The 24318-nt window shown below is 50.6% G+C and overlaps 1 protein-coding gene and 1 long non-coding RNA gene across 13 annotated transcripts in view; both read left to right on the plus strand.

Annotated features, from left to right (window-relative positions):
• Positions 1 to 10865, plus strand: part of TRRAP (transformation/transcription domain associated protein) — a 112379-nt gene extending 101514 nt beyond the window's left edge. For all 12 annotated transcript variants that reach the window (XM_032328453.1, XM_032328459.1, XM_032328458.1 and 9 more), the window contains 5 exons: positions 187 to 404; positions 2763 to 2947; positions 7147 to 7350; positions 7438 to 7632; positions 9703 to 10865. In XM_032328453.1, coding sequence (XP_032184344.1) covers positions 187 to 404; positions 2763 to 2947; positions 7147 to 7350; positions 7438 to 7632; positions 9703 to 9987 — 1087 coding nt within the window. In that variant the 3' untranslated portion in view covers positions 9988 to 10865. The remainder of the gene's footprint in view (positions 1 to 186; positions 405 to 2762; positions 2948 to 7146; positions 7351 to 7437; positions 7633 to 9702) is intronic.
• Positions 10866 to 11555: 690 nt separating this feature from the next.
• Positions 11556 to 22673, plus strand: LOC116581335. The gene is made up of 5 exons (XR_004282011.1): positions 11556 to 11933; positions 18705 to 18788; positions 20728 to 20881; positions 21603 to 22156; positions 22281 to 22673. It is a non-coding gene; the product is annotated as an uncharacterized LOC116581335 (long non-coding RNA).
• The last annotated feature ends 1645 nt before the right edge of the window (positions 22674 to 24318 follow it).

A 24318-nucleotide genomic window follows, 5' to 3' on the forward strand; every position in this document is an offset into this window, starting at 1 on the left:
TGAGGGGTCTTCCCCCCCATGTCGTGAGAGTGTCGCACCGTTTACACCTTATCGGTGCGTGTGACAGCTGTGCCTGCGGGAGTCTGTCTCCAGATGTCGTTCGTGTAGAGTTCCCTTTTCTTCTCAAAGGGACTGGCATTTGGGGGCTTGGGGAGCTGGGGTTTCACCGTGTGCCCGCTTGGGTAGGTTTATGCCCAGGGTGGAGATCGTGCAGAAGCACAACACCGCGGCCCGGAGGCTCTACATCCGCGGCCACAACGGCAAGATCTACCCGTACCTCGTCATGAATGACGCCTGCCTGACCGAGTCGCGGCGGGAGGAGCGCGTGCTGCAACTGCTCCGCCTGCTGAACCCCTGTCTGGAGAAGAGGAAGGAAACCACGAAGAGGCACCTGTTTTTCACAGGTATGAGAGGTGCACTTTGGGGTTGCGGCCATTCCCCTTGGCCTTTGTGGGTTTGCATGTGTGCCGCCCTCAGGAGTGGAGAATGCCATGAAGCATGCCCCGCACAGAAGGTTCTGGAAGGAGGGCCCCGCTCCTAGGAAAAGCTGCTCCCCAGCATTTAGGCCTCTCAGTGCAAGACGAGTGTCTGATGAGTATTGGTTTAGAGAAGGGGGTGTCACATCTGTGGCCACTACTGCGCCTCCCTGCCTTGGAATCTGGCTGTGTGCTGGTGAAGCGTGGGCCGAGCGCAGGCCGTGTTCTGAGCGTGTTTGTGGGCCGTCTCCAAGGACTCCTGGAGCTCACACGGCACCACGTGGCCACGGCCAGAGCGTGCCTTTCCAGTGGGAAGTGCAGCACAAGGGGGTCGAGAAGCCCCGAGAAGGCCACAGAAATCTTGGTCATGTGGCGACCGGCAGCCTCTGAGTAAGGTCTCTTCATACCAACTTGTGGGTCATTTATAAGTGACCCGTTTCTGTCTCTAACGGGGCCAAAGGTGACCTGTCATCCCAGAAGAGAACCAGTGAGAACATTGCAGCGTCTCATCCTTGAGGCTAGGAACCCGTTGCAGTGCATGTTACCTGGTCCTGGACAGAGCTGCTTTCTGACCACTAAGAATCCAACCCATTTTGACTCAAAATCCCTTACCCTTAAGTTCAGTATCCCTGAAATAAGAAGTAGATCGCAGAAACGAGTCTGTAGAAAACCATATGCTTGTTAACATGTACATAACGTGCTCTATAGTGTGGGTCTTGTCGGGGGTAAAATAGATGGTTCTTTGCTTTTTCCAAAGAAACAAACTCTTTGTCAGCATCAAACGACAGTTCATAGGGGCCTTCGAGTCACAGTGGAACTTTTCTTTTTTAAGGTTTTTTTTTCTTTTTTTTTTTTTAGTTTATTCATTAAGAGAGATACAGAGACACAGCAGAAACAGGGGAGACGCAGAGAGAGAGGGAGAAGCAGGCTCCCCACTGAGCAGGGAGCCGGATGCGGGGCTCAACCCCAGGACCCTGGGATCATGACCTGAGCCGAAGGCAGAGATTTATCCAACTGGGCTGCCTAGGCGCCACTCACAGGAATCTCTCAATAGATTGAACCTTTGGCAGTGCCAATCGTGCCTTCATTGATGTTAGGCTGGGTTCACGCTGGGCTGAAGCGTGTGTGTGTGTACACATCACACTGAAACCCAGTGTGGGTTCCGGCAGTCACAGGGACCTGGGGACAGGCTGGTGCCAGCACAGGGTCACGGCCTCCTCTGGACTGTTCAGCAACACCCGTGCGGCGGCTGCTGTGACCCCACACTGGACAAGCTTGATTCTGAGGCCTTTTTTGCTGTCCTCTGGAGATTTCTCCACTCTCTACAAAATATTCTCCCAAAAAAATGTCTTAAGGGAAGCCGGGCTGGTTTAGTCAGTAGAGCACGTGACTCTTAGAGTCAGGAGTTCAAGCCCCAGTTGGGCATAGAGCTTACTTAAAAAAATTAGATTCTTAGTAATATTATCTTGATCTAGTATCTTTAAAGTATTATTTAATGTGCCAGCAGCCCTATGGGGTAGGTACTATACTCTCATTTACAGATGAAGAAACAAGTTCACAGAAGTCCAGTGACCGGTTCCGAGATCGCATTAATGGGAAGACAAACTTGGGGAGTGAGTGCGGCTGTCTGGCCCCTGGGGCGGGCACGCCTGGCGCTTTCTGGTTGGGGACCGTCCCAGTGGAGATTGTCACCACTGAGGAGAACTGCTTCATCAGCGGCCTCTGCAGTGCGAGAGGGGTCGTCGGGGTCCCGGGTGCGCCCCACTCTCAGTGCAGCTCCACGGAGTAACCGGGTGGAGTGAGCAGACTCGCCCTGGGAGCTTCCCGTAGCCGAACCCAGGAACACAGAGCAGGGCTGGGGTGTCCTAGTTGGGGCCAGCCCTCCCTGCCCCGGAGGAGCGGTTAACGAAGCCGCACTGGACGGGCGCCTGGGGCGAGTGGGAGGTTGGAACTCTCCTGATGGAAGCCGGCGAGGGAGGGCCTCGAAAGAGTGAATTGTTGGTAGAGTCTCTAGTTTGTATTTTTGAAGATTGCTTCCTAAAGAATTTCCATTCACCTGTGTCTTCTTCACAAGGTGGTGGCAGCTCAGGCTCCGCCAGGGCACCGGGCTTCGTGTGCCAGGCGCGGAGTTAGGACACAGTGTGTGATTTCCGGTCCTGACCCCCTTCTCTGCTCACCACGGGGCTGAGTGAGCTGCTCCCGGGACGTCCCCGGAAGCGGAGTCGAGCGCTGCCCGGGCGGGTTCTCGCTCTGCTCCCATTTCTTTTCCTTCTCCTTCCTCCCCAGTTCCACGAGTGGTGGCGGTGTCCCCACAGATGCGCCTCGTGGAGGACAACCCCTCTTCTCTTTCCCTCGTGGAGATCTACAAGCAGCGCTGTGCCAAGAAGGGCATCGAGCACGACAACCCCATCTCCCGGTACTATGACAGACTGGCCACCGTGCAGGCCCGCGGGACCCAAGCCAGCCACCAGGTACCGAATTGGGACGGTCGGGAGCACAGGGTCTGTCTGCGGCCTCATGGGCAGCCGAGAGGTACCTTTTCCTCCTTGGATGTGTGAGGTGGTAGAAAAGAGATAACCGGGGACCCTAATGCAACGCCATTTGCTGCAGAGTAACTTTACGGCAAACTCACTTGGCAGCCAGCCTTCATCTAAGGGACACGAGGCTGTGTATCCCTTCATAGTCACGTTCCTCTGGTTGGTTGCGGGGCGTTGGGTGTCATACGGTCTCCGTACTGTGAATAGTTCCTAAAATACAGAAAGGGGCGAGGGCGAGTGCTGAAACCCGTCGGCCCAGCTGTGTCGGGAGGGGAAACTCCCTCGGGAGGGAGCGCAGTGCCCACCGCAGGAGCCTGCACGGCTCTGGCCTCACTGGGTGGGCGAAGGGCCGTCCCCGCCTACAGATTCCTGCCCGTGGCGGAAAGTGGGGGAGACGTGGAGTCTGGATGAGGAGGTCTTGCACGGGACTGGGTTCATCACCAAGAGGCTGCTTTCCTGGCCTGTTCCTTCCTGTGCCTCCTGAGAGGGCCTCCCGGCTTCTAGGAGCCATACCAAGGAGCTATGAGCTGGCGTCCGCCTGTCCAGGTCTAGCGGGCCCAGCAGGACCCCACAGGATCTCTACGTGGATCACCTGTCACCCTCATTAGTCACACGGCTGTTGATGAAACACCGGGGAACCCTCATGTCAGCACTTTGGTTAGTCTGGGGCATGGGAGACTTTGTTTTTAGCAAGATGGAGCCCACGGGGTGCTCGTCTCAGCCACCCTGGCAGTGCTCAGGGCACAGAGGGCCTGCGGGGTCCGGTGCAGCCTCCTGCCTCCATGCAGAATCCATCTGTCCTCACTGACCTCCACGGACAGAGCTTGCGGCCTCCCTTGGGAATTGGCATCTGGGCTTCATCAGGTCACAGGCCACTGCCTGGTCACTCTGTGGACCAAGGACAGTCCTGGGGTGTTTGTGGGAGAAGAATGGATTGTATCCTTAAGGCTGCATTTGCCTTTGGTGTGGAAACTGATTTTCTCCATTTGCAAATATTTGCTGACATGAGGGTCCCCTAGTGTTTTATAACCAGCTGTGTGACTGATGAGGGTGACGGTCGGTTCAGCTTAGAGACGGAGTGGGGTCCTGCCAGCCAGCTCGAGGTGCTGGCAACGGTACAAAACAATCCAGTGTCATGGCCCCTTCTTATCTTTGCACCTGGCTTGTTGCCTTACTAACTCTGCTTTTTACAATACCTTCATTGAGGTATCGTTTACCTGCCAGAAAATTCACCCTTTAAAATGTACAGTTCAGGGGTCCCTGGATGGCTCAGTTGGTTAAATATCCACCTCTTGATTTTTGGCTCAGGTCCTGACCTCAGTGTTGAGAGATCGAGCTCCCTGCCCCCCATCCTGAGCGTGGCGCCTGCGTAGGATTCTCTCCCCCTTGCCCACCCCTCAAATACAATAAAATAAAGTGTACAATTTAGCGTTTTCAGCATACTCAGAGTAGTACAGTCATGACCACTCTTCATCTGTAAAACATTTCATCAACCCAGGGGCACGTGGCTGGCTCAGTCAGTAGAGCGTGTGACTCTTGATCTCAGAGTCAGGAGTTCAAGCCCCACATTGGGCATGGAGCTTCCTTTTCAAGGAAAAAAAAAAAGAATTAAAACAGTTCATCACCCACAAAAGAAGCCTCATACCCGTTACTCTCACTCCCTGTTCCTCTCTGCCCCGAGCACTGGAAACCACGAATCTTGCAGTCTCACGCACACTGTGAATATGCTGTTCTTCATTTTCATATGAAGGGAATCCGACAATATGTGCTTTTTTGTGGCATGTATCAGTAGTTTGTCCTTTTTATTCCTTAATATTCCCTTGTGTGACTAATACCATGTTTAGTTTATCTCTTTGTCAGTTGGCAGACTTTTTGATTATTTATACTTTTTAAGATTTTATTTGACACACAGAGATCACAAGTAGGCAGAGAGGCAGGCAGAGAGAGAGGAGGAGGCAGGCTCCCTGCTGAGCAAAGAGCCCGATGCAGGGCTCGATTCCAGGACCCTGGGATCATGACTTGAGCCGAAGGCAGAGGCTTTAACCCACTGAGCCACCCAGGTGCCCTTGATTATTTATACTTTTTGACTTACAGCCAGTGCTAAGGACTATGAACATTCGTGTATGTTTTTGTGTGGATGTATGTTTTCATTTCTCTTGGACATACGCCTCAGTAGAATGGATGGGTCAGGTCACATGGTCAGTTTTGTTTGACATTACATGAACTGCCAAACTATTCTCCCAGGTGATTACAGTGTATAAAGGTTATCTTTTCTTCTGCGTTCTTGCCAGTAGTTATTATCCTGTCTTTTTGGTTAGAGTCGTCCTCATTCATTTTGGTTGATAACAAGTGATGTTGATCAGCTTAGCTTTTCACGTGCTAATTGCCCATTTGCATATTTTGTTTGGAGAACTGTCTATTCAAGTCCTTTGCTCATTTTTAAATTATATGATTTGTCTTTTTATTATTCTAAGAATTCTTACTATATTTTGTATACAAGGACTTCACTTTATTTGCTGTGTATTGGCCGTGTTTTCCTGTTCTTTCACTTTCCTCATGATTTTTTGTTGAAAAACTGGTATTTCTAATAATAGGTGACAGCTCTAGAAATCAGATCCTTTTCCCAAGGCTTGTTATTGTTGCTGTTTGTTTAGTAACTATCCTGGACTACTTTGCAAAAGTGTTTTTGTCATGTGCAGTCATGGAAATCTCTGCTCAGCTAGGCAATGATTTCACAGAGATTTTCTCACATGCCTTTAAGCAGTAAGTCTTCTCTGTTTTTGAGGGCCTCTTTGTGTTGGGGAAAGGGGAGAGATGCCGTCAACATGTCCAAATAATTTACATCTCTGCCTTAGCTTGCACTTCTGTTTATATAGTCACCACCTGTGAGAGCATAGGACTTTCTGAGGTTTCTCAGGACTATACTGAAGCTTTTCAAAGTCTCGTGTGGTCATCTCATTCCCTAGCTCTTCCTCTTGTTTGCCGTAGTCTTTTGTGCTGCAGCTGGTATCACGGTCTCGGGCATCTGTGGTGTTAAACCGTTGTCACGGATTGCTTTCAGCAAATGCCCTTCAGTTGAAATGGATACTCCTCACTGACTGAACTTTTGAGTTCAGCCAGACAAGCCCAACGAATGGGGCTTTTTTCAGGAAGGCCAGACAAGACGAATAGTGATAATTCTCTGGAGATGAGCTTTTGGGGGCTCACTGAACCCATTCACCCACTGCAGTGGCTGTTTAGGCTGCTGGTTTCTCCAGCTGCCGTGGGTGCAAAGCTGTTGGTTTTCAAGGCCAACGTGAAAGTGGAGAAAAGGGGATGGGAATAGTATAATTCTACTGTTCCAAAGCTCTCTGTCACTAGGATTCACCCTCTCTTTCTTGAGTAAAAGCTACTCAGATGGTTGTAAGCCTTTAATTTCCAGAATTTAAAAAATTTTCCAAAGTTTAAAAGTGTGGGGTTTTGTTCGTTATTTAGTTTGTTTTTTATGATTTGTGCTAGTATTCTTGATGGTCTGTGTGGTTCTTGGTTTCTTAGGGCCTGCATTCTAGTAGCTACTGAAAGCCCATGGGTAGAACTTAGCCCAGAAAAGACGTTGTGCCCTTACCATTTGGTGTAACAAGAACTAAATTAACTCTAGTAAAGTTTTTTATCGAGACCGTCTCTGAATTTGTGGCGTCCACAGAATTCAGTGTGAAGTGGTGTGTAACATCTGCTCTGCCTTGAGAAACGGACTCCTGCAGTTTAGGGCACTTCTGTCTTTAGTAGTCTCAGGTATGAAGTGTCAGTATCCAATTATTCATTTGTTCTTTTTGTTAACTGTTCCAGCATATTCTGTAGTTAACAAGGTGCGGTATTTGGGTTTTACCTAAATTTTTGGTAAGACAAGTATCATGCCGCTAACGCTTTTACTCAGGTGGCTCTATTGTTGCTCTAAGCTTACGACATGAGCCGGAGAGGGAAAAAAAAAAAAAAAACACAGCATCCCTGTGTTTAGTTGAATGACATCATATATGTATGTGTGTCAACAGAAGTCACACTGTTGGTGCCAAGTAAGTACAAAAATACAATTTGAGAGTTTTCCTTTAGAAAAAACAAGTCGAGGGAAGCTATGGTGGAGTGATCTACCATTTCAGGTCCTTCGAGACATCCTCAAAGAAGTTCAGAGTAACATGGTCCCACGCAGCATGCTCAAAGAGTGGGCTCTGCACACGTTCCCCAACGCCACGGACTACTGGACCTTCCGGAAGATGTTCACCATCCAGCTCGCGCTGATTGGCTTTGCAGAATTCGTCTTGCATTTAAATCGACTCAACCCCGAGATGTTACAGATCGCGCAGGTAATTGGGTGTTGCTGGGCAGGGCCTGGCCTTCCATGTGGGCGCTGTGCTGCGGGAGTTCTGAGACTGTCTTCTTCCGGGGTTTAGGACACCGGCAAGCTGAATGTGGCCTACTTCCGATTTGATATAAACGATGCCACTGGAGACTTAGATGCCAACCGGCCTGTCCCTTTTCGCCTCACCCCCAACATTTCCGAATTTCTGACCACCATCGGCGTCTCCGGCCCGTTGACGGCCTCTATGATCGCTGTCGCCCGCTGCTTCGCCCAACCCAACTTCAAGGTAGGCCATACAGCACACACGGGGCCACCGAGCCGCTGCAGCCTCACAGGCTGCCGGTCTGCTGGTAAGGAAGGAGAAGGCTTGCTGTTGCCGCGCAATTCAGGGTTCTTAAAAGCGTTTCAAAATTTTTGCTATCTAATAGCATAGAGGATGTTGAGGGAGCAGTTTTACACAGAGAAGTTGGAAGCCTCTGTTGGATGACTTTCTCAACTATTAGTGCTGCTCAGCAGCTTTGTTTACTTGGTTTCGTAGCTGTCTTCCGTTCTACATTTTTGTAATGCTTTCTGCTACAGAAGTGCAGAAGAGGGGCGCCTGACTGGCTCCGTGAGTAGAGTGTGTGACCCTTGATCTCTGGTGGCGAGTTCGAGCCCCACCCCGGGTGTAGAGATCACCTAAAAATAAAAGGGCGAAATTGTTGTCTGCAGGCACCTGTCCGACTTGCGCGTGGCTACAGGGCCTAAAGGACTGTGACAGGCAAGGCCCACCCTGAGACCCAGTGGTGGGAGACGTGATGGATGGTGTCGGCCACAGAAAGCTGTGGGGCGGCTCTGTCACACTGACATGGTGACAGGACAGTGGCTCCTTTGGTTGCCACGGTGGCTTCTCAGCAGCTGCTCTGGGCGGTCGTGTGGACAAGGGAGCAAGGGCAGGGAAGGCGAGCGAGTCGGAGTTCACGCCACTGGGGAGGGCTGGCCGGGGTTCAAACCCAGTTCTCGTAGTCAAGCCCCAGCCTGTCTTGGCCTCTGGAGTAATTCCCTGCAACTGGGGACTGAACGCAGGTTATTTTTCTTCTAACTAGAACCATTTGTACCTTTTTTTTTCCCTCCTTTTTTTCTACTGATGAGCAGTTTGTGCCTTGAGAGGCCTTCAGATACCAGTTGCTTTCCAAAAGCGCAGACTCAGAACGGTTTTAAAATGATGAGCTGAATGCTTAACTGTGAACACAGACTTTACGTTACACACGTCTTCTGGTTTTCCGTTCTCGGTTGCACATGTCCATTTTGGGGAGAGCATGAGTATAACAGGAGTAAAAATAATAGCCCTGGGATTTCTCCGTGAGGAGCCGTCTGTGCTCTGATGCAGCGAGTTCACAGTCCCGTACCTGCGGCGTAAGGCTTGGAATGGGAAGTCCTCAGGTAGATAGAAATGTTACACTTCTGGAAACACTGATTGCGCAGGTCTTAGAATGGCATCTGTTTCAAAACTTTAAGCAGAACAAAGAAGGCTCCCCCTATCTCAAAGGCCTGTTACAACTTGGATAACGCCATGCGCTACTCTTTGTGTAGACAGCGCAGTGTAGCTGGGAAGGGCTCGGGGCTGTTTTCCAAACTTTGGACTCAAATTTCCTAAGAGCCTACATGTAGAGAATGCCTTTAAGTTGGCTAAAATGTAGACCATTCTGTATGGGAATCTTCTAAAAAACATGTTTGGGAGGCTCTATTACTATGCCTTGTATGTAAATGGGGAAACTGAGGCACAGGGGACTAAGTAACTTCCAGAGTCACCCAGGCGAGGAGTGGTGGAGCTGGGGCTGGAACCCCGAGTCTGCGCTGGGGTCGGGTGACAGCCACATGCTTCTCGTCCTTGATTCCTTTCTCTCTCAGCCCAAATGTGACTTCGTCACCAGCCCCTCCTCCCGCCAAGTAACCCCTCCGAGGCTGCCTCACCTGCTGTTCCCTGCACGTGCCCATCACCGCAGGGCATGCCGGGCATTTCTTTGTTAGGACCAAAGCCCCCTAAGGGCAAGGGGCTGTTGGTGTTTCTGTCCTGTTCACTCTTGGCTGCAGCGCTGGGAATAGGCCCCGTCGGGTCGCGTGGAGTGACACAGACGTTTGGCTCCAGGAAGTGGTGTGGCAGTAGCGGGTGCCGTGGGACACGTGTGCCCTGCTCAGACCAGATCAAAGTGCTGGGCCTCTTGGCCACCGCTCAACCCCAGGCGGCTTCCCGGGCACATAGGCGAGGCCCTGGGCACCGTGGCTCCTGCCGTGGTCGGGCCCAGCCCTGTTACGAAGCCGCCCCTCCGCGTTGCTCGTGGTTAAACCAGCGCCGTTTCCTTCTCTCTCGGCGCAGGTGGATGGCATCCTGAAAACGGTGCTTCGGGACGAGATCATCGCTTGGCACAAAAAAACGCAGGAGGACACCTCCTCTCCGCTCTCGGCTGCGGGGCAGCCCGAGAACATGGACAGCCAGCAGCTGGTCTCCCTGGTGCAGAAGGCGGTCACCGCCATCATGACCCGCCTGCACAACCTGGCCCAGTTTGAAGGCGGGGAGAGCAAAGTGAACACGCTGGTGGCCGCCGCCAACAGCCTGGACAACCTGTGTCGCATGGACCCCGCCTGGCACCCGTGGCTGTGAGCTCGCCAGGATCCTGACGCGCCTCTCTGCCCCGCGCCTGCCGGCCGCTCGCTCCGGTCCGCCTGTCCCAGCTCCAGCTGCGAGCTCCGCGGCGTCGCCGGGCTGCCGCCCCCGTCCCCCATGCCTCCTGACAGCTCGAGTGCGGGAGCGGGACATGGAGCTTGGGATGGGGGCACCGCCGGCCCGGTACGGGGGCCGGGCCTCCAGCCAGAGCAGAGCGGAAGCATCTGAGCTTCTGCCGCTCCTTTTATGAAACCAGGCTTCCCCGGTCTGGAATTTGTGAATTCTTTCTTTTTTACTGTGTTTCTCCCTCTGTGTGAATGTACAGCTTGAGCCGCGGAAGATAGTTCCGTATTGTCCATTTTTAACTCAGAAGCGACACCTCCCGGGAGCTTTGTCCTTTTGTACAGACCTTTGTAACAAGTGTACAGAAAACCCGCTTTGTTAGAGAAACAGGAAATTATGAACACATTGTGCTGGCTTTTCTCGAAGCACAAACTTTTCTGCTGTACGGAACCGGCTCGGGGATCTCCCGGAGCGGCCGACGCGGCTCAGCAGGGCCTCCTGCGGCCCCTGAAGCGGCCTTACCTGGGCGGGTGAAAGTGACTTCTGCCGGGAGAGCGTGCTTGGGAAGCGGCCCGGGAACCGATCCGCCTCTCACCGGCTGCGTGTCGGGCGCCTGCGGGACGTCCGCTATCATCGTACCTGGAAAAACACTTTTCCTTCCTAATTTAAAAAGGAAACAGCCACAACGTTTGTCTGTTCACTCCAGTCTGTTCTGTTCAGATTTTTATAAATACGAGCATTGAGAATGTTCTATCTAAATTTGTACAGTGTGATTTTTTTAGAATAAATATTTTATAAAAGGCTGTGTCCTCTCCTATGTGTGGAAATGCTTGTTTCTGTGCGGTGTGCCCTCGGCCCCTTGGGGACCGAGCCCTGCTGGGCTAGCAGGGTCCATGCTCAGGGTGGCTCTCTGGTGACAAGCCAGTGACGCCTGGGAGGGGTCTCAGCTTGGAACTCTGGGGTCGGAACCCACATGCAGTGGCTTTTGTGATGGTGACGGAGAAGGCTGGTCCCGACTCTGACGGGATGAACCATGCCCGGGGTCTGGTCCCTTTGGCTTAGTCTCCCCAGCTCAGGGATGCTGCTGGGTGGCCTCTGTGCACGGACGCCTTGCCCAGCCCCCAGCTTGGCCTGCAGTGGGTGTTGGGGGGTTGCGGTTCCTGTTCCTGAGCCCATGGTGTTTGCAATTAGGATTCTGAATTTAAAAGGGCTCACTCCACTGGGAAGCTTTGTCTGCTCTGAGGAGGAGGACCGCCTTCCCACAACTCAGGGCCTGCCCGGCAGGACCCCTTTCAGAGCCGGGACTTGGAGCCCTTCCCAGGCCTTGCCTTTACCAACCTTGTTGTCCCCTGATGCCCCAGGGCAGCATGGGGGAAGCCTGTGGCCGATCGCATGCAGTGTCCCCACAAAGTCCAGTCCAAGAGGCATAACCAGATGTGCAGAAGACACAGAGGTGACCGCGGAGGGGCCCGTCTGCGCCTGGGAGGCAGGGTCGATGGAAGGTAGAGGGTCCCTGCATCCTGAGGGGACGGCCCTCCACTTCACAGAGAAGGGCTTCCCAGCTCAGAGGGGCGTCAGCTGTGGAGCACAGTGGCAGACACGTGTGGTCGGTGTTCGGAGGAGGGAGGCCTGTGTACCGGGGGGCCGGGTTTTGTGCCAGGCTCGCCCACGCCGTGTCTTCGGCGCTGCCCCCGCTTTCTAGGAGAACCAGCCTTGGAGCAGCGAGGGCAGAAGCGTGTTCCTCGGGGCAGCTCCAGCACCTTCTATGCGCCATCGGTAGGTGGAAAGGCCGGGGACCTGGAGCTGAGAAGCCAGAGAACCGGTCTGCTTGTGGGAACCACACATGGCTTGTGCCCTCGATTCCCAAGCACTGTTGCAAGGTAAGGACTGTTACTAGACTCTTACCTTTTTAAGTTTTTGTTTGTATTTTTCTGTTTGTATTTTTCTAAGATTTTGTTTATTAGAAAGCAAAGCGAGAAAGAGAATGAGTAGGGATCAGGGTGTAGAGGGAGAAGGAGAAGCAGGCAACACTTTTGTGATGGGAAAGTCTACATAAGATTCACCATTTGAACCATTTCTAAGTGTCTGGCTCGGTGACATTAAGCACGTTCATGGTTGTGTAACCCCACCTCACCCCTACCATCCTTCTCCAGAACTTTATTCATCTTTCCAAATGGAAGCTTTGCCTCCCTTAAACACGAGCCCCCTGCCCCTGGCAGTTTCTTCTGCTTTCTGTCCTGTGGATGTGTCTACTCCAGGCATTTCCGGTAAATAGAACCGTACGTTTCTGTCTTTCTGTGCTTGGCTTCCTTCCCTCGGCATCCGTCCTCCAGGGGCGTCTGTGTTAGAGCACGTGGACGCGGTTCCTTCTGGAAGCTGAGCGATCCCGTGTTTCGTCCACACCACATCCTGGTTATCTGCATCCCTCGACCGGTTGCTTCGGTTATTGTGACGAATGCCACGTGGACAGGGTCGTGCAGATTCCGGTTGGGCCCCCAGCGCTCGGTCCTTTGGGGATACGCACGGAAGCGGAGTTGCTGTGTCCTAGGGTAATTCTATTTGGAATTGTGCGAAGGACTGCTGTGCGGTTTCCCTCAGCCACTGAACCTTCTACGCCCCGCCCACTGGTGCGTACGTGGGATTATTTCTCCACATCCTTGTCAATGTTCGTTTCCTTTCTTGTAGCAACCACCCGAGGCGGGTGTAGGGTGGCACCTGTCTCACCTGTCTCACCGGGGTTTGGGTTTGCATCTCCCTTGTGATTACTGGTTTCGAGCATCTTTCATAAGCTTATAGACCACTTGTGTATCTTCTTTGGAGAAACAGTTATGCACATATTTTATCCATTTCTTAACTGGGTGGTGGTGGTGGTTTTTTTTTTCTTAAGTTGTAGGAGTTCTTTATATATTCTGGATACTAATCCCTTACAGGTACAGGATTTACACCTACTTTCTCCCATTGTGTGGGCTGCCCTCGCATTCTGTTGATAGTACTTCACAGCTAAGTTTTGAATTTGGATGTAGCCGTTTATCTAGTTTTCTGTCGTTGCCTGTGTGCTTGGTTGCTGTATCCAAGGAATCATGCCAAACCGGATGTCACCATGTTTTCCCCCCATGTTTTTTCTAAGACTTTATAGTTTTGGGGTCTTTTGGGGGTATGTTTTTTGGGGTTTTTTGTTTGTTTGTTTGTTTGTTTTTGTTTTTTTACAAAAAGAAATCACAAGCAGAGGAGCAGGCAGAGAGAGGGGCGGAAGCAGGCTCCCTGCTGAGCAGAGAGCCTGATGTGGGGCTCGATCCCAGGACGCCGAGATCATGACCCGAACTGAAGGCAGAGGCTCAACCCACTGAGCCACCCAGGTGCCCCAGACTTTTATACTTTTGTTCTTACATTTAAATCTTGGATCCATAAGGTAGAGAGGTTCAACCTCATTCTTTTGCACGTGGATATGAGTTTTTCAAAGGCCATTTGTTCCCCAGAGCCATCCTCCATGGAATGGTCAATTTGACCATGTATGAGGGGGTTTATTTATGGGTTCTCTTTTCTATTCCATTGGTCTATATATATGTGTGTCTTATTTTTTAAAATATTCATTCGTTCATTCATTCATTCTTTTAGTAATCTCTGCACCCAGTGTGGGGCTCGAACTTACGACCCTGAGATCAAGAGTCACATGCTTTTCCAACTGAGCCAGCCAGGCGCCCCTTACATATGTCCGTCTTTATGTCAGTGCCAAGCTATGTTTATGACTGTAGCTTTGTTGTGTGTTTTGAAATCAGGAAGTGTGAGGCCGCCAACGTTGTTCTTCTCAAGACTGTTCTGGCTCATTGGGAGTCCTTGAGATTCCCTATGAATTTTAGGGAGGATTTTTCTGGTTTTGCAAAAGTGTTGTTAGGTTTTGGTAGGCGTTGCATAGAATTTGTAGATCCTTTAGGACAGTAGGGACATCTTAGCAATATTAAGTCTCCCAATCCGTGAACCCAGAATGTCTTTCTATTTATGTTGTGTCTTAATTTTTCATTTTATAATTTTATAGTTTCGAGTGTATAAGTGTTTCATTTTCCTGGTAAAGTTTATTCCTGTTCTTCTTGATACTACTACAAGTGGAGTCATTTCTTAACTTCATCTTTGGGTTGTTCGTTGTTCACCTACAGAAACAAATGATTTCTGTTTGTTTATTCCCTTTCCTGCCGTATCACTGAATTTGTCTTCAAGTTCAGACAGTTTTTTTGTTTTTTTATCAGGAAGAAAAAACATTTCTTTCAAGATAGTGCTGGCATAAACTTTCTTCAGGGGAAAACCATTTTAGTTGTTGGACGAACATGGTGAAAAAAAGTCTGAAAATCTAGGAAGCTTTAGTTTCGTTTCTTGAAAATCAGAACTGACTAAAGGTTCTTTCTGTAAGCCTTCACTTCAAAAAAGATCTTGGGACCTTAAAGATGTGAGTTGAGTCTCAAGGAAATGGTGGCGCTCTGGAAGTGTGGAGAAAGACGGGGGAAGAAGTGTAGAGGAAGACAGCCTGCAAAGGTGGTGGTGGGGTCCCGCAGGAGGGGAAATGAGGATTTTGATGGACACATGGGCCACCCCTGGTTAATGAATGAACCCAGTTGTGGGGGATGGGGAGAATAGGGGGAAAACCAGGGGTAGCAAACACTGGATTATGAACCCTCTTTGAGCTGGTGCAGAAAGTTTTGCCCATCAGTAGAAAGAGGAGAAAAATCTATGCACCAAAGTGAGGTTCGTAAAGATCAATGACAGTCTTTTATCATGAGAAGTTTTGCTATTAAAATGTCCTTATTAAATGAAATGCTAGTAATATGGGTGATTGTTATGATTTTTTCAATGTTATCTTTGGCAGACTGGAAAATTAATTACTGTATACCAGTCTACTGATTCTGGTCAAGTGTACTTTTCTGGTCTGAAAGAAAAGTTTGGGAAATACTAAACATATTGTAATTGTATGGGTTTCTGTATAGTGTAAGGTAGTTCTTATCTTTAGCTTATTTTTAATTCCAAAATTTAATGAGGAGTCCAAAAAGAAAAAAAAAGTGGACCTACATTGTACATAGAAAATAGATAAAAAATCTTAAAATACCACCAAATATAATTCAGGACTATTTTGACTCCTAAGCCTTATGAATCTAGAGGGATAAAATTTTTTTATGTATTTCTGGATAGTATGCCTTGTTTTTAGTGAATTTTCGAGAGTTACTGTATTCCTCTCCAACGTATCACCGTCTACGTTCAAATGTGATTACACCCCATCACCCATGTCAGAATCCCTAATAGTAACTTCCTTTTCACCCCTCATCCTCAGTGCTGTTGATGTTACACATTTTACTTCTCTACATGTTAACCTCACGACACAGTATTATTTTTACACTAGACCATATTTTCTTTCTTATGTACATATGTAAGTTAAGTGAGTCATCTCTGTACCCAGCATGGGACTCGAACTCCTGAGCCTGAGATCAGGAGTTACACGCTCCATCACTGAGCCAGCCAGGCGCCCCTGGACCACATGTTCTTAACGTAAGTAGTATTGTTCTCTTGTTTGGAGGACTAATTTGATAAAAATGTCACAAGTCTCCTTAGGAAGGCGGTATGTATTTGTTTTTTAGTCCTAACAGTTTTTTGGTATTTTCTTAGGTTCTTCTGGAGGTAAGATGATGTTGGATAGTGTCTATATGTGTCTGTCAGGTGTGAATCGTTTACCTCGGAACCGATTACTGGTTGGAGAAGACTTGCTTTTGCCACTTTGTTTTCTATCTTTCAGCTCTTCTCCCTTCTCATTTCCTCCTATGACTGCCTGCCTTTGGGGTCAGTTGATTTCAGTTGGTTTTTTCTGTAGGGACATTTTGGTTCCTTTCTCATGTGCTTTGGTGTATATCCTATAGTATTTTCTGTACGCTTACCATGTTTTCTTGTTTCTGCCCTGTGATCTTTTGCTGAAAATTGGGCATTTGAGAGATGTCCCAATTTTTCAGCCCTTTCTGTGCAGAGGAAGACTTTTGCTGGTTGGCCCAACACGGAGGCTTAATGTCTTCTCAGGCTTTTCCTTGGGCTTGTGTGTAGGCGTTTCGCATCCCTCCCCCCGGCCCCATCCCAGATACGTAGCTGCTTTTATTTATTTATTTATTTATTTTTTTAAAGATTTTCTTTCTTTATTTGAGAGAGAGAGAGCATGAGAACGGAGAAGCAGACTCCCAGTGGAGCTGGGAGCCTGATGTGGGACTCTGTCCCGGGACTCCAGGATCATGACCTGAGCCATAGGCAGCCACTTAACCAACTGAGCCACCTAAGTGCCCATGTAGCTGCTTTTAAATGTCTTCATTTTCCTGAGAGCGTCACCCCCCCCACCCTCCCCCCCCCACCCCCCCCACCCCGGTCTTCAGGAGCTGCAGATGTTGTGTTGCTCCTCAGTCATTCATCTGGTGCCCACGCAAGTGGCCTGCGGTTTTCACAGGCCACGCCTCCTGCTGCTTGAGCTCCCTCTACTTTTGAGATTCAGGCTCTGCTGCTCTTGACCGATCTCCAAGTCAGGTGACGCCAAGACCAGTCCCCCAGCCTCTGACAGGCTGCTTTGCCCTCCCATTTGTAAAAAAGGGAACAGGGGACCTGGCTGCCCGCCCCACCCCCCCAACCATGCAGTGCCATACCAAGGAGGGAGTGGGGCAAGGGCACACACCTGGAAATGTCCTATCATTGTGAATGTAGCTTTTTCCTGATGGGCGTTTGCTTGCTGGCTGTGGATGTTGGACTCCCAGAGCGCCCGCCCACCCGTAAGGTTAACTCAGCCAGTCTGGAGTCATCCACTGGGAGGGGGGGTGGGGGTGAGGCCCGGAGCGTCCTCATCCGCCCTCTTGGCTGACGTCACTGTCTAGGCCTTCCCTTTAAATGTTATAATTTATTGAGTTATAATTTACAAAATGTAAATTAAGAGAATTTTAAATGAAAACGCATTTATACAAATACTTCAGTCTTAAAAACTAGACGAAATCCAGCCCTCGATTCACAGAAAAGAAGTTTTGAAATCCTCCAGGACTCTGAGCACAGGTCCCATGGCGAGTGACCCGACACCAACCAAAATCTGTCCTCCATTCCCACGCTCTCTAGACACAGAAAAAAAGGAAACAGTTACTCCGGAGAGTCACTCTTTTTTTTTTATTTTATTTTTTTAAGATTTTATTTATTTATTTGAGAGAATGAGCAAGAGAGACGAGCAGGGGAGGGGGCCGAGGGAGAGGGAGAAGCAGACTCCCCGCTAAGCAGGGCGCCTGATGCGGGACTCGATCCTAGGAGCCTCGGATCATGACCTGAGCTGAAGGCAGATGCGTAACCGACTGAGCCACCCAGATTCGCTCTTACGTCAAATATAACTGTAAAGTACGCCCCAGAGGATTGTAAATAACGGCAATAAAACCGAGAAAAAAGGTGTCAAGATTATCTTAGAAATGAGTGATTTATGGATTATGTTAACAGACCTTAGTAGCAATGAAAATGCTGTATTGACACTACCCACAAACAGAGTGAAGTGGAATCATTTAAGTTATAAGATTCAAATTCAAATATTCTTCAGTTATTAATCATTACAAATAATTTCATCAGGATACTCATTTGAACCCCACGTATAAACTCTGAATTAAGAGCAGTAAAGCTAAACGAGAGAAAATTCCCAGTTACTTTACTGTAGAGACAAAGCTGTCGGGGTCAGGTTCAGGATCGTCCTGCTGTCACAGTAGAAGGCAGAGCACCGCCTCAGACTGCGTGGACGGAGGTGGGATCCAGCATCTGGTGTAGACATTTCTGTTGTCAGTGGAGTGTGTGTTGGGCCAACAAGGATCACTGGAGGAGAGAAATCCTGGAGGGTAGCATCCTTGTTTTCCTGAATGTTCGAAAGGACAGGTGCTCTCAGGCTCGGTCCCTGGGACCCTAGGGTAACGGAGTCCGAGGGGAAGACCTGCATCTTGGCCTATGCTTCTAGGTGGGTGAGCGTCCGAGCATCCGGGTCTGCCCAGCCATCAGGAGGACGGACACATTCAGTGGAGGGTCCCTGCTCCAGGGGGCCTGAGTCTGTGGGGGACACAGTCACACCCTGGGTCCCTGTATGATCACAGCTCCGAGTTCTTTCTTTCTCAGGAGTCCGGTTCCAGAAGATTCCCTGCTGGGCCTCTTGGGCCTCTGCCAGATGCTTCGCTCAAAATATTGGAGACATATGTTAAGCTTTTAATTCCTTCTGAGTAAATTTTGTCTAAAGTCTGCACTTTCTTTTCCTAAAATTACCGTGTTTCTGTCACGGGCAATGAGATGGCCTTGGAAAAGCCACTGAGGATTCCTGATGTTTCCGGAAGAATTTTGGTCTCTTGGCCAGGCTACAGCTGTTCACATACGTGTCTGACCTTTTAAAATGCTTCAGAAAGATCTCCTTTCTATTTACACAGGGAATTAATTCTCGATCGAATGTCAATAGAGATTCATTTCTTCATCTATGCAGTTTCTGCTGAACTCTTACCTTCCATTTTCTGCAACTTTTTTTTTTTTTTTTAAGAGAATCGTAAAAGAAAATGGGAAACTTTTAACATCCAGGTTCTGTGCCCAGCACAAGCTTTCTTTATGTGATCATGAGTTAATATAAGTTGATTTTTCTTCCTCAGAGTAAAGGAGTTCTCGGACTCAGGGATCAGAACCTGATTCCTATAGAGCTGCAAGAATGAGTCAGACTACACAAACCCCATCAGGTGAACCAAGCCTATTTTAAATATTTTTTTTTCAAATGCTGAGGGTGGGGCGTTTTGGGCAAAATGGGTGAAGGGGAGCGGGAGGTACAGGCTTCCAGTTATGGAAGGAGTAAGTCGTGGGGATAAAGGGACAGCCCGGGGAGTATGGTCACTGGTATCGTGATAGGGCCTTGTGGTGACCGACGGCCGCTGCGCTTGCGGGGAGCAGAGCGTAACGTGTAGAGCCATCGAGTCCCTGCGTTGTACACCGGAAACTAGCGTAACGTCGTGTGTCAACTACACTTAACAAAAAACAATTTTTCAGACCCGGAAGAGCCTATAAATTTCCAATGTAAATTATTATTGATAGATTTTTTTAAAGGATCTCGAACTTTTATTTAGTATTTTAGAGCGTGACAAGCAGGGGAGTGAAAGGCAGAGGGAGAGAAGAGAACCTTAACGAGGCTCCGTGCTCGGCGTGGAGCCCGACACGGGGCTTGAGATCATGACCTGAACCGAAATCAAGAGTCAGACGCCTAACCAATTGAGCCACCCAGGCGCCCCCAAACTTTTAATTTTTTATGGAAGCGTAGGAATTTTATTTTTTCCCAGTTTTATTGAGATGCAGTTGACCTAGGACATTGCATTAGTTCAAGGTGTACAACATAATGGTTTCATACGTGTATCTATGGCTGTGTGACTGCCCTGAATCGTTCTCTGGGGATTTTAAATGGGGACTTAGAAGAGCTCTGGTGATTTCTTTCCCTGCTATTCTAGCACACATTTGGTTTTGTCTTTTCTCAAGACTTTTTAAAAAGTATCTAGGGGCGCCTGGGTGGCTCAGTGGGTTAAGCCTCTGCCTTCGGCTCAGGTCATGATCTCAGGGTCCTGGGATCGAGTCCCGCATCGGGCTCTCTGCTCTGCAAGGAGCCTCCTTCCTCCTCTCTCTCTCTGCCTGCCTCTCTGCCTACTTGTGATCTCTGTCTGTCAGGTAAATGGGTGGAATCTTTAAATTAAAAAAAAAGTAAGTGAGCCGCATCAATCAGTCTTCAGATCCTTGCCTTCTATGAGCTTTCTGCTTCCTGACGGAACCTTCCCACCCAGTCCCCCGCCCCCTCCATGCCCCCTGTGACGCCAGCCGGTCTCCCCTGCGGCAGGTCTGACCCGACTCCCCGCCCCACAGTGCCCTCCGGGCTGGTCTGTTGCTTGGCTCTGCTGCACGCACTGATCCCTCTTCTCCCCCAGCCTTCTCCTGCTTCTGGAAGCAGCTCCGTGCTTCCCTGGAGAGGAGAATGCTGATGCAGGGCGTCTCCTGGGGCTATGGGCAGCCTCCCTCCGGTCCTCTGTTGGCTCCCGAGGGAGGAGACAGACGTGATGACGGGTCCTCGGCGCCACGTGTGTTCTGAAGCCCCCCCGAGACTGAGCTTTCATACGGCAGCTGTCGGCTCGCTTGTGCCCCATGTTGGGGTTTCTCTTCGCTTGTTCACTCATGAAACTCTTGCCTTGAAGCCCAAGAAGAACGGGAGCTTTCCAGATCATTATTATGTTTTTAAAAATATTTTATTTATTTATTTGACAGACAGAGATCACAAGTAGGCAGAGAGGCAGGCAGAGAGAGAGGGGGAAGCAGGCTCCCCACTGAGCAGAGAGCCCGATGCAGGGCTCCATCCCAGGACCCTGAGATCATGACCTGAGCCGAAGGCAGAGGCTTTAACCCACTGAGCCACCCAGGTGCCCTTTTCCGGATCATTATTAATGTCCTCCAGATTTGATTATTTTTCTTGATTTTTTTCCCCGCAGTCTGGCTTCCATTCATGTCGCTTCAAGGCCTCCAAACTCTGAGGAAGCTAAGCGGCTCCAAGGTGCCGCCTTTCCTCCAGGAGGCCTCCTTGTCTTGTCTGCTCAAAGCAGCCCCTTTGTGATGGAAAATCAGGTCTAACCCTGTCACCATCTCCCACAGCAATCTGTGTGGCTGGTCCCCGGCTGAGGTTCCCTGCAGCAGCACCACCACTTGGCCCCACGACCAGAGGTGAAGCAGGAGAGCCCCTGGTGGGCACTCCCCAGGCACAAGGACAGTCCCCATCCCAGGAGCAGCTGGGTCCTTGAGGCCAGAGGTAGTTTCTGGAGCTTGGGCCGTCCCGACCCTGCCTGACGGCCCATGAGCCGTGAGGGCCAGTACCCGGCCAAGCGCGCCCAACACTCTTCCCTCCCGGCCTCCGGCTGTGTAGCCCGAGGCCTCACCCACCCTGCGGACCCTCAGAAAACTCCCTCCTCGCAGGCCCCTCCTGGTGTGGGTCCGGCTGCTTTGAGCAACTGGGAGTGTTGGGGGAGGGGTTCCAGAGGGTCCCACACGAGGTCCCCAAATTACCTCACTAAAAGCCCGTGCAATGTTCAGGGACTGTGAGCAGGGAAACCTGGTCTCGAAGCCAGCCCGCAGCAGTGAAATGCTTGAGGTGGAAGCCCCCCAAGGACGCTGCTGTCACGACGGGGATCCCGGGGGGAGCTGAACGCACCTCCGGGGTTGGGGGGCAGGAGGGCAGGGGCAACTCGGCCCTCAGAAAGCTGATCCCTGGCCCCTGGTGGCTCCCAGAGCAGCTCCACGCAGCCCACGGGACTCTGCAGGTCCCCAGAGCCTCCCCAGGGGATGGAGTTGGCTTCACAGCCTCCTGCCACCCATGGGGACGGAGCCTGGGCCCTGCAGTGGCATTTCCACCAGCTCCTCTGCGGGTGGTGAGCGAAAGAAGGGGACAAAAGGAGGGCGGAGCCCAGAGGGGCATGGGGCGGTCTTGGGCAGGTGCCTGGACAGGCCCCTGTGTGGCCCCCTCCTCCGTGCAGGCATCGCCCCCTTCCCCCACTCAGAGGCCACCAGGGTCCGGAGAGCCACGGGCATGCAGGCCACGCTGAAAACGGAGAAGGGCCCCAGGGTGGCCGCTGACAGGTGAGCGACGAGGCACTTGTATACCCTGTACAGAAATCCGAAGTCTTCATTTCAAGAATGGGGGGCGGCGGGGAGAGACTTCTGGACAATCTGCGGGCACAGGGGCTTCCCCAGGTCACACGGCACTGCCTGTCTGTCCGGGGCAGGAGGCCGTGTAGATCTGGGTTCCTGGGCCTGGTGCGGAGCCAGGGAGGCACCGGGCAGACGTCCCTCGGGGTCTTCTCCGTCAGGCTAGGCTGCCCCTCCACTTCTCTAAGCAACCAACTGGCTGATTCTCCTGTCGGTGTTCACTCACTCACCGCCGCCCTGACCAAGGGACCACACGTCCAGGGGCTCCTCCTGGACCTCCGCATCCTCGGGTGGAAGCTGTTCCGTCACAGGGTCACTCTGTCCGATTCTTCGGTCAACACTCTTCAGCATCTTCTGTGTTGCTGCGTCTGAGGCTCAAGAGGTACGCACCCCGCCAGAGTCACACAGTCACGAACCAGAGCCGCAGTCAGACTCGAGACCCTCCCAACCCCTCCTCATCCTCCGTCTCCCGGGGGGGTCACACCCAGCGCCATGTCTTTGCCCAGGGTCCCAAGGGATGGTTCTCTGGTTCGGCCCGACCACACCTTCACCCGACTGCCCTGTGCTCCCCGGGGAGCGGACGTCTGTTCTCTGGCCGCGGCTGCCCCGGCTTCTCAGGACACCTGCCGGCGGATAGGGAGAGAAGCAGCAGCCCGACACCCTGGGGCCAAGGACACAGAAAGGTAAGACCCTCGTGTGGGAAGCGCGGTGTCCGTGAACGTGGAACAGCGGGAGCCGTTAGGAAGGAGCATCTGCATGTCTGTGTGGAACACGGTCCAGTCTGTGTGGAACACGGTCCAGTGCCCCGGGGAAGAAGATGCTGTTTTCTCCATTTTACAAAAGAGTAAACTGAGGCACAGGGTAGGTAACAGGTTCAAGGTCAAGTTACAAAGCCAGGATTCCACTCTAGGTCGTGGCTCTCAAGGATGCCATCTTGCCCCTTGAGGGCCTTTTGTGTCGTATCAGTCCGTCTGTTTGACTATCAGGTTAGACGAGTGAGCTGTCGAGTGCCTGCGCCGGGCGAAGGCCAGTGTTGGTTGGTTGAGGGGAGAATGAAGGAACAAACCAGAAAGTTTCAAAAGAGCAGACTTAGGAAGTTGTTGCAGGGTGGCCTGTGTCTGTGCTGAGCCCACGGACACGCCGTGTTCCAGGGACTGACGGGTGGGAGTTAAGGGCAAATATGACCAGTGACGTCAAGGAAGCTGGCAGAGTCGGAAGCACTAGGAATCCATCTCCACTCAGACGAAAACTCCACAATTCCAGAACTCTAGCATCCACTGAATGCTTGCAAGTCCCAAGGGACAACTTGGCTGGTACATTCTGGTAAATTGTGAATTGCAGTCTATTTCAGCATTTAGTGTGGTAATGGCTGCCCGTCCCCTCACTCCTGGCACACGGCAGCCTGGGTTCTTGGTGCAGCTTGCCAAGGTCAGGGTCAGCAATAAGAACCTCGTCCTCCAGCTGTGAGATTCTGTATTCTGATCACTGATGGCTGGTTTTGATCAAGGACGTGCAGACATAGAGGTGGGCAGCCGCTGTCACATCCCCCACGGGCTGATGTGGCTTTCAGGCGATTTAAAGGAATAGCCCCTGTTGTTTTATTTATCCCCCCTCCCCCATTTCCTATTTTGGGAACCAAATGTTTAAGGTAAAGGACATTCAGAAGCAACTGTGTGGACAGTCACTATGGTCTCAAGATGGTTTGTCCCAAGAACTAATAAGAAGGTGGGACTTTTAGTCACAAAGGCATTTAAGACATGGATTTTGCCAGCAACCCAAGGGAACTTGGTTGAGGATTCGTCCCTGCTTGGGCCTCGAGAGAAGGCAGTATGACTGACACACAGCAGCCCGTGGGACCCCGAGCCGAGGACCAGCTGAAGCTGTGGAGGAGTCCCGATGTATGAAAAATGTGAGTTGCTTAAAAAAGAAAGAAAGAAACAGCCATGTAAACAGGGGAATTTAGAAAGCTACCCTCATGGTCACGGAAAGAAATGAGTTCAAGAAAGACCTCAAAAGCTTTCACCTCAGGCTGATCACAGACACTGTCAACAATTGAAAAGAAAAAATAAAACACCCTGGGGAAAGAGGATCATCAGATTTCCAGATTTACCTTATAAAATTCAAATGTCCAGTTTTCAACAAAAAGTGACAAGGCATACAAAGGTATGGCCCATTGAAAAAAACAAATGAACAGAAATCACCACTGAGGAAGCAGACAGCAAACTTACTAGACCGAAGACGTAAGAGAGGGTCAGAATTCCATATCCAGCAAAATTCCTCTTCGAAAGTGAGACAGTTTGCTCCCACCAGAACCGCTTTACGAAGATCTCTAAAGGGATTCCTTCCCTTTGAATTGGAAGGATGCTTGCTAGACAGTCACTCAAAGCTGTGAGTAGAAATCAAAATCTCCAGTAAATGTAAACACATGGCCTGTTATAAAAAGCTCGCATTACTATAATTTTGGTTTGAAGTCTACTTCTTATTTTCTACAGGATAGAGTAGGCAAATGCCAAGGCATAACAAACTGCTCTATCTTACCGGGCA

This window comes from Mustela erminea, chromosome 20, assembly GCF_009829155.1.
Source record: "Mustela erminea isolate mMusErm1 chromosome 20, mMusErm1.Pri, whole genome shotgun sequence".
Lineage (NCBI taxonomy): Eukaryota > Metazoa > Chordata > Mammalia > Carnivora > Mustelidae > Mustela > Mustela erminea.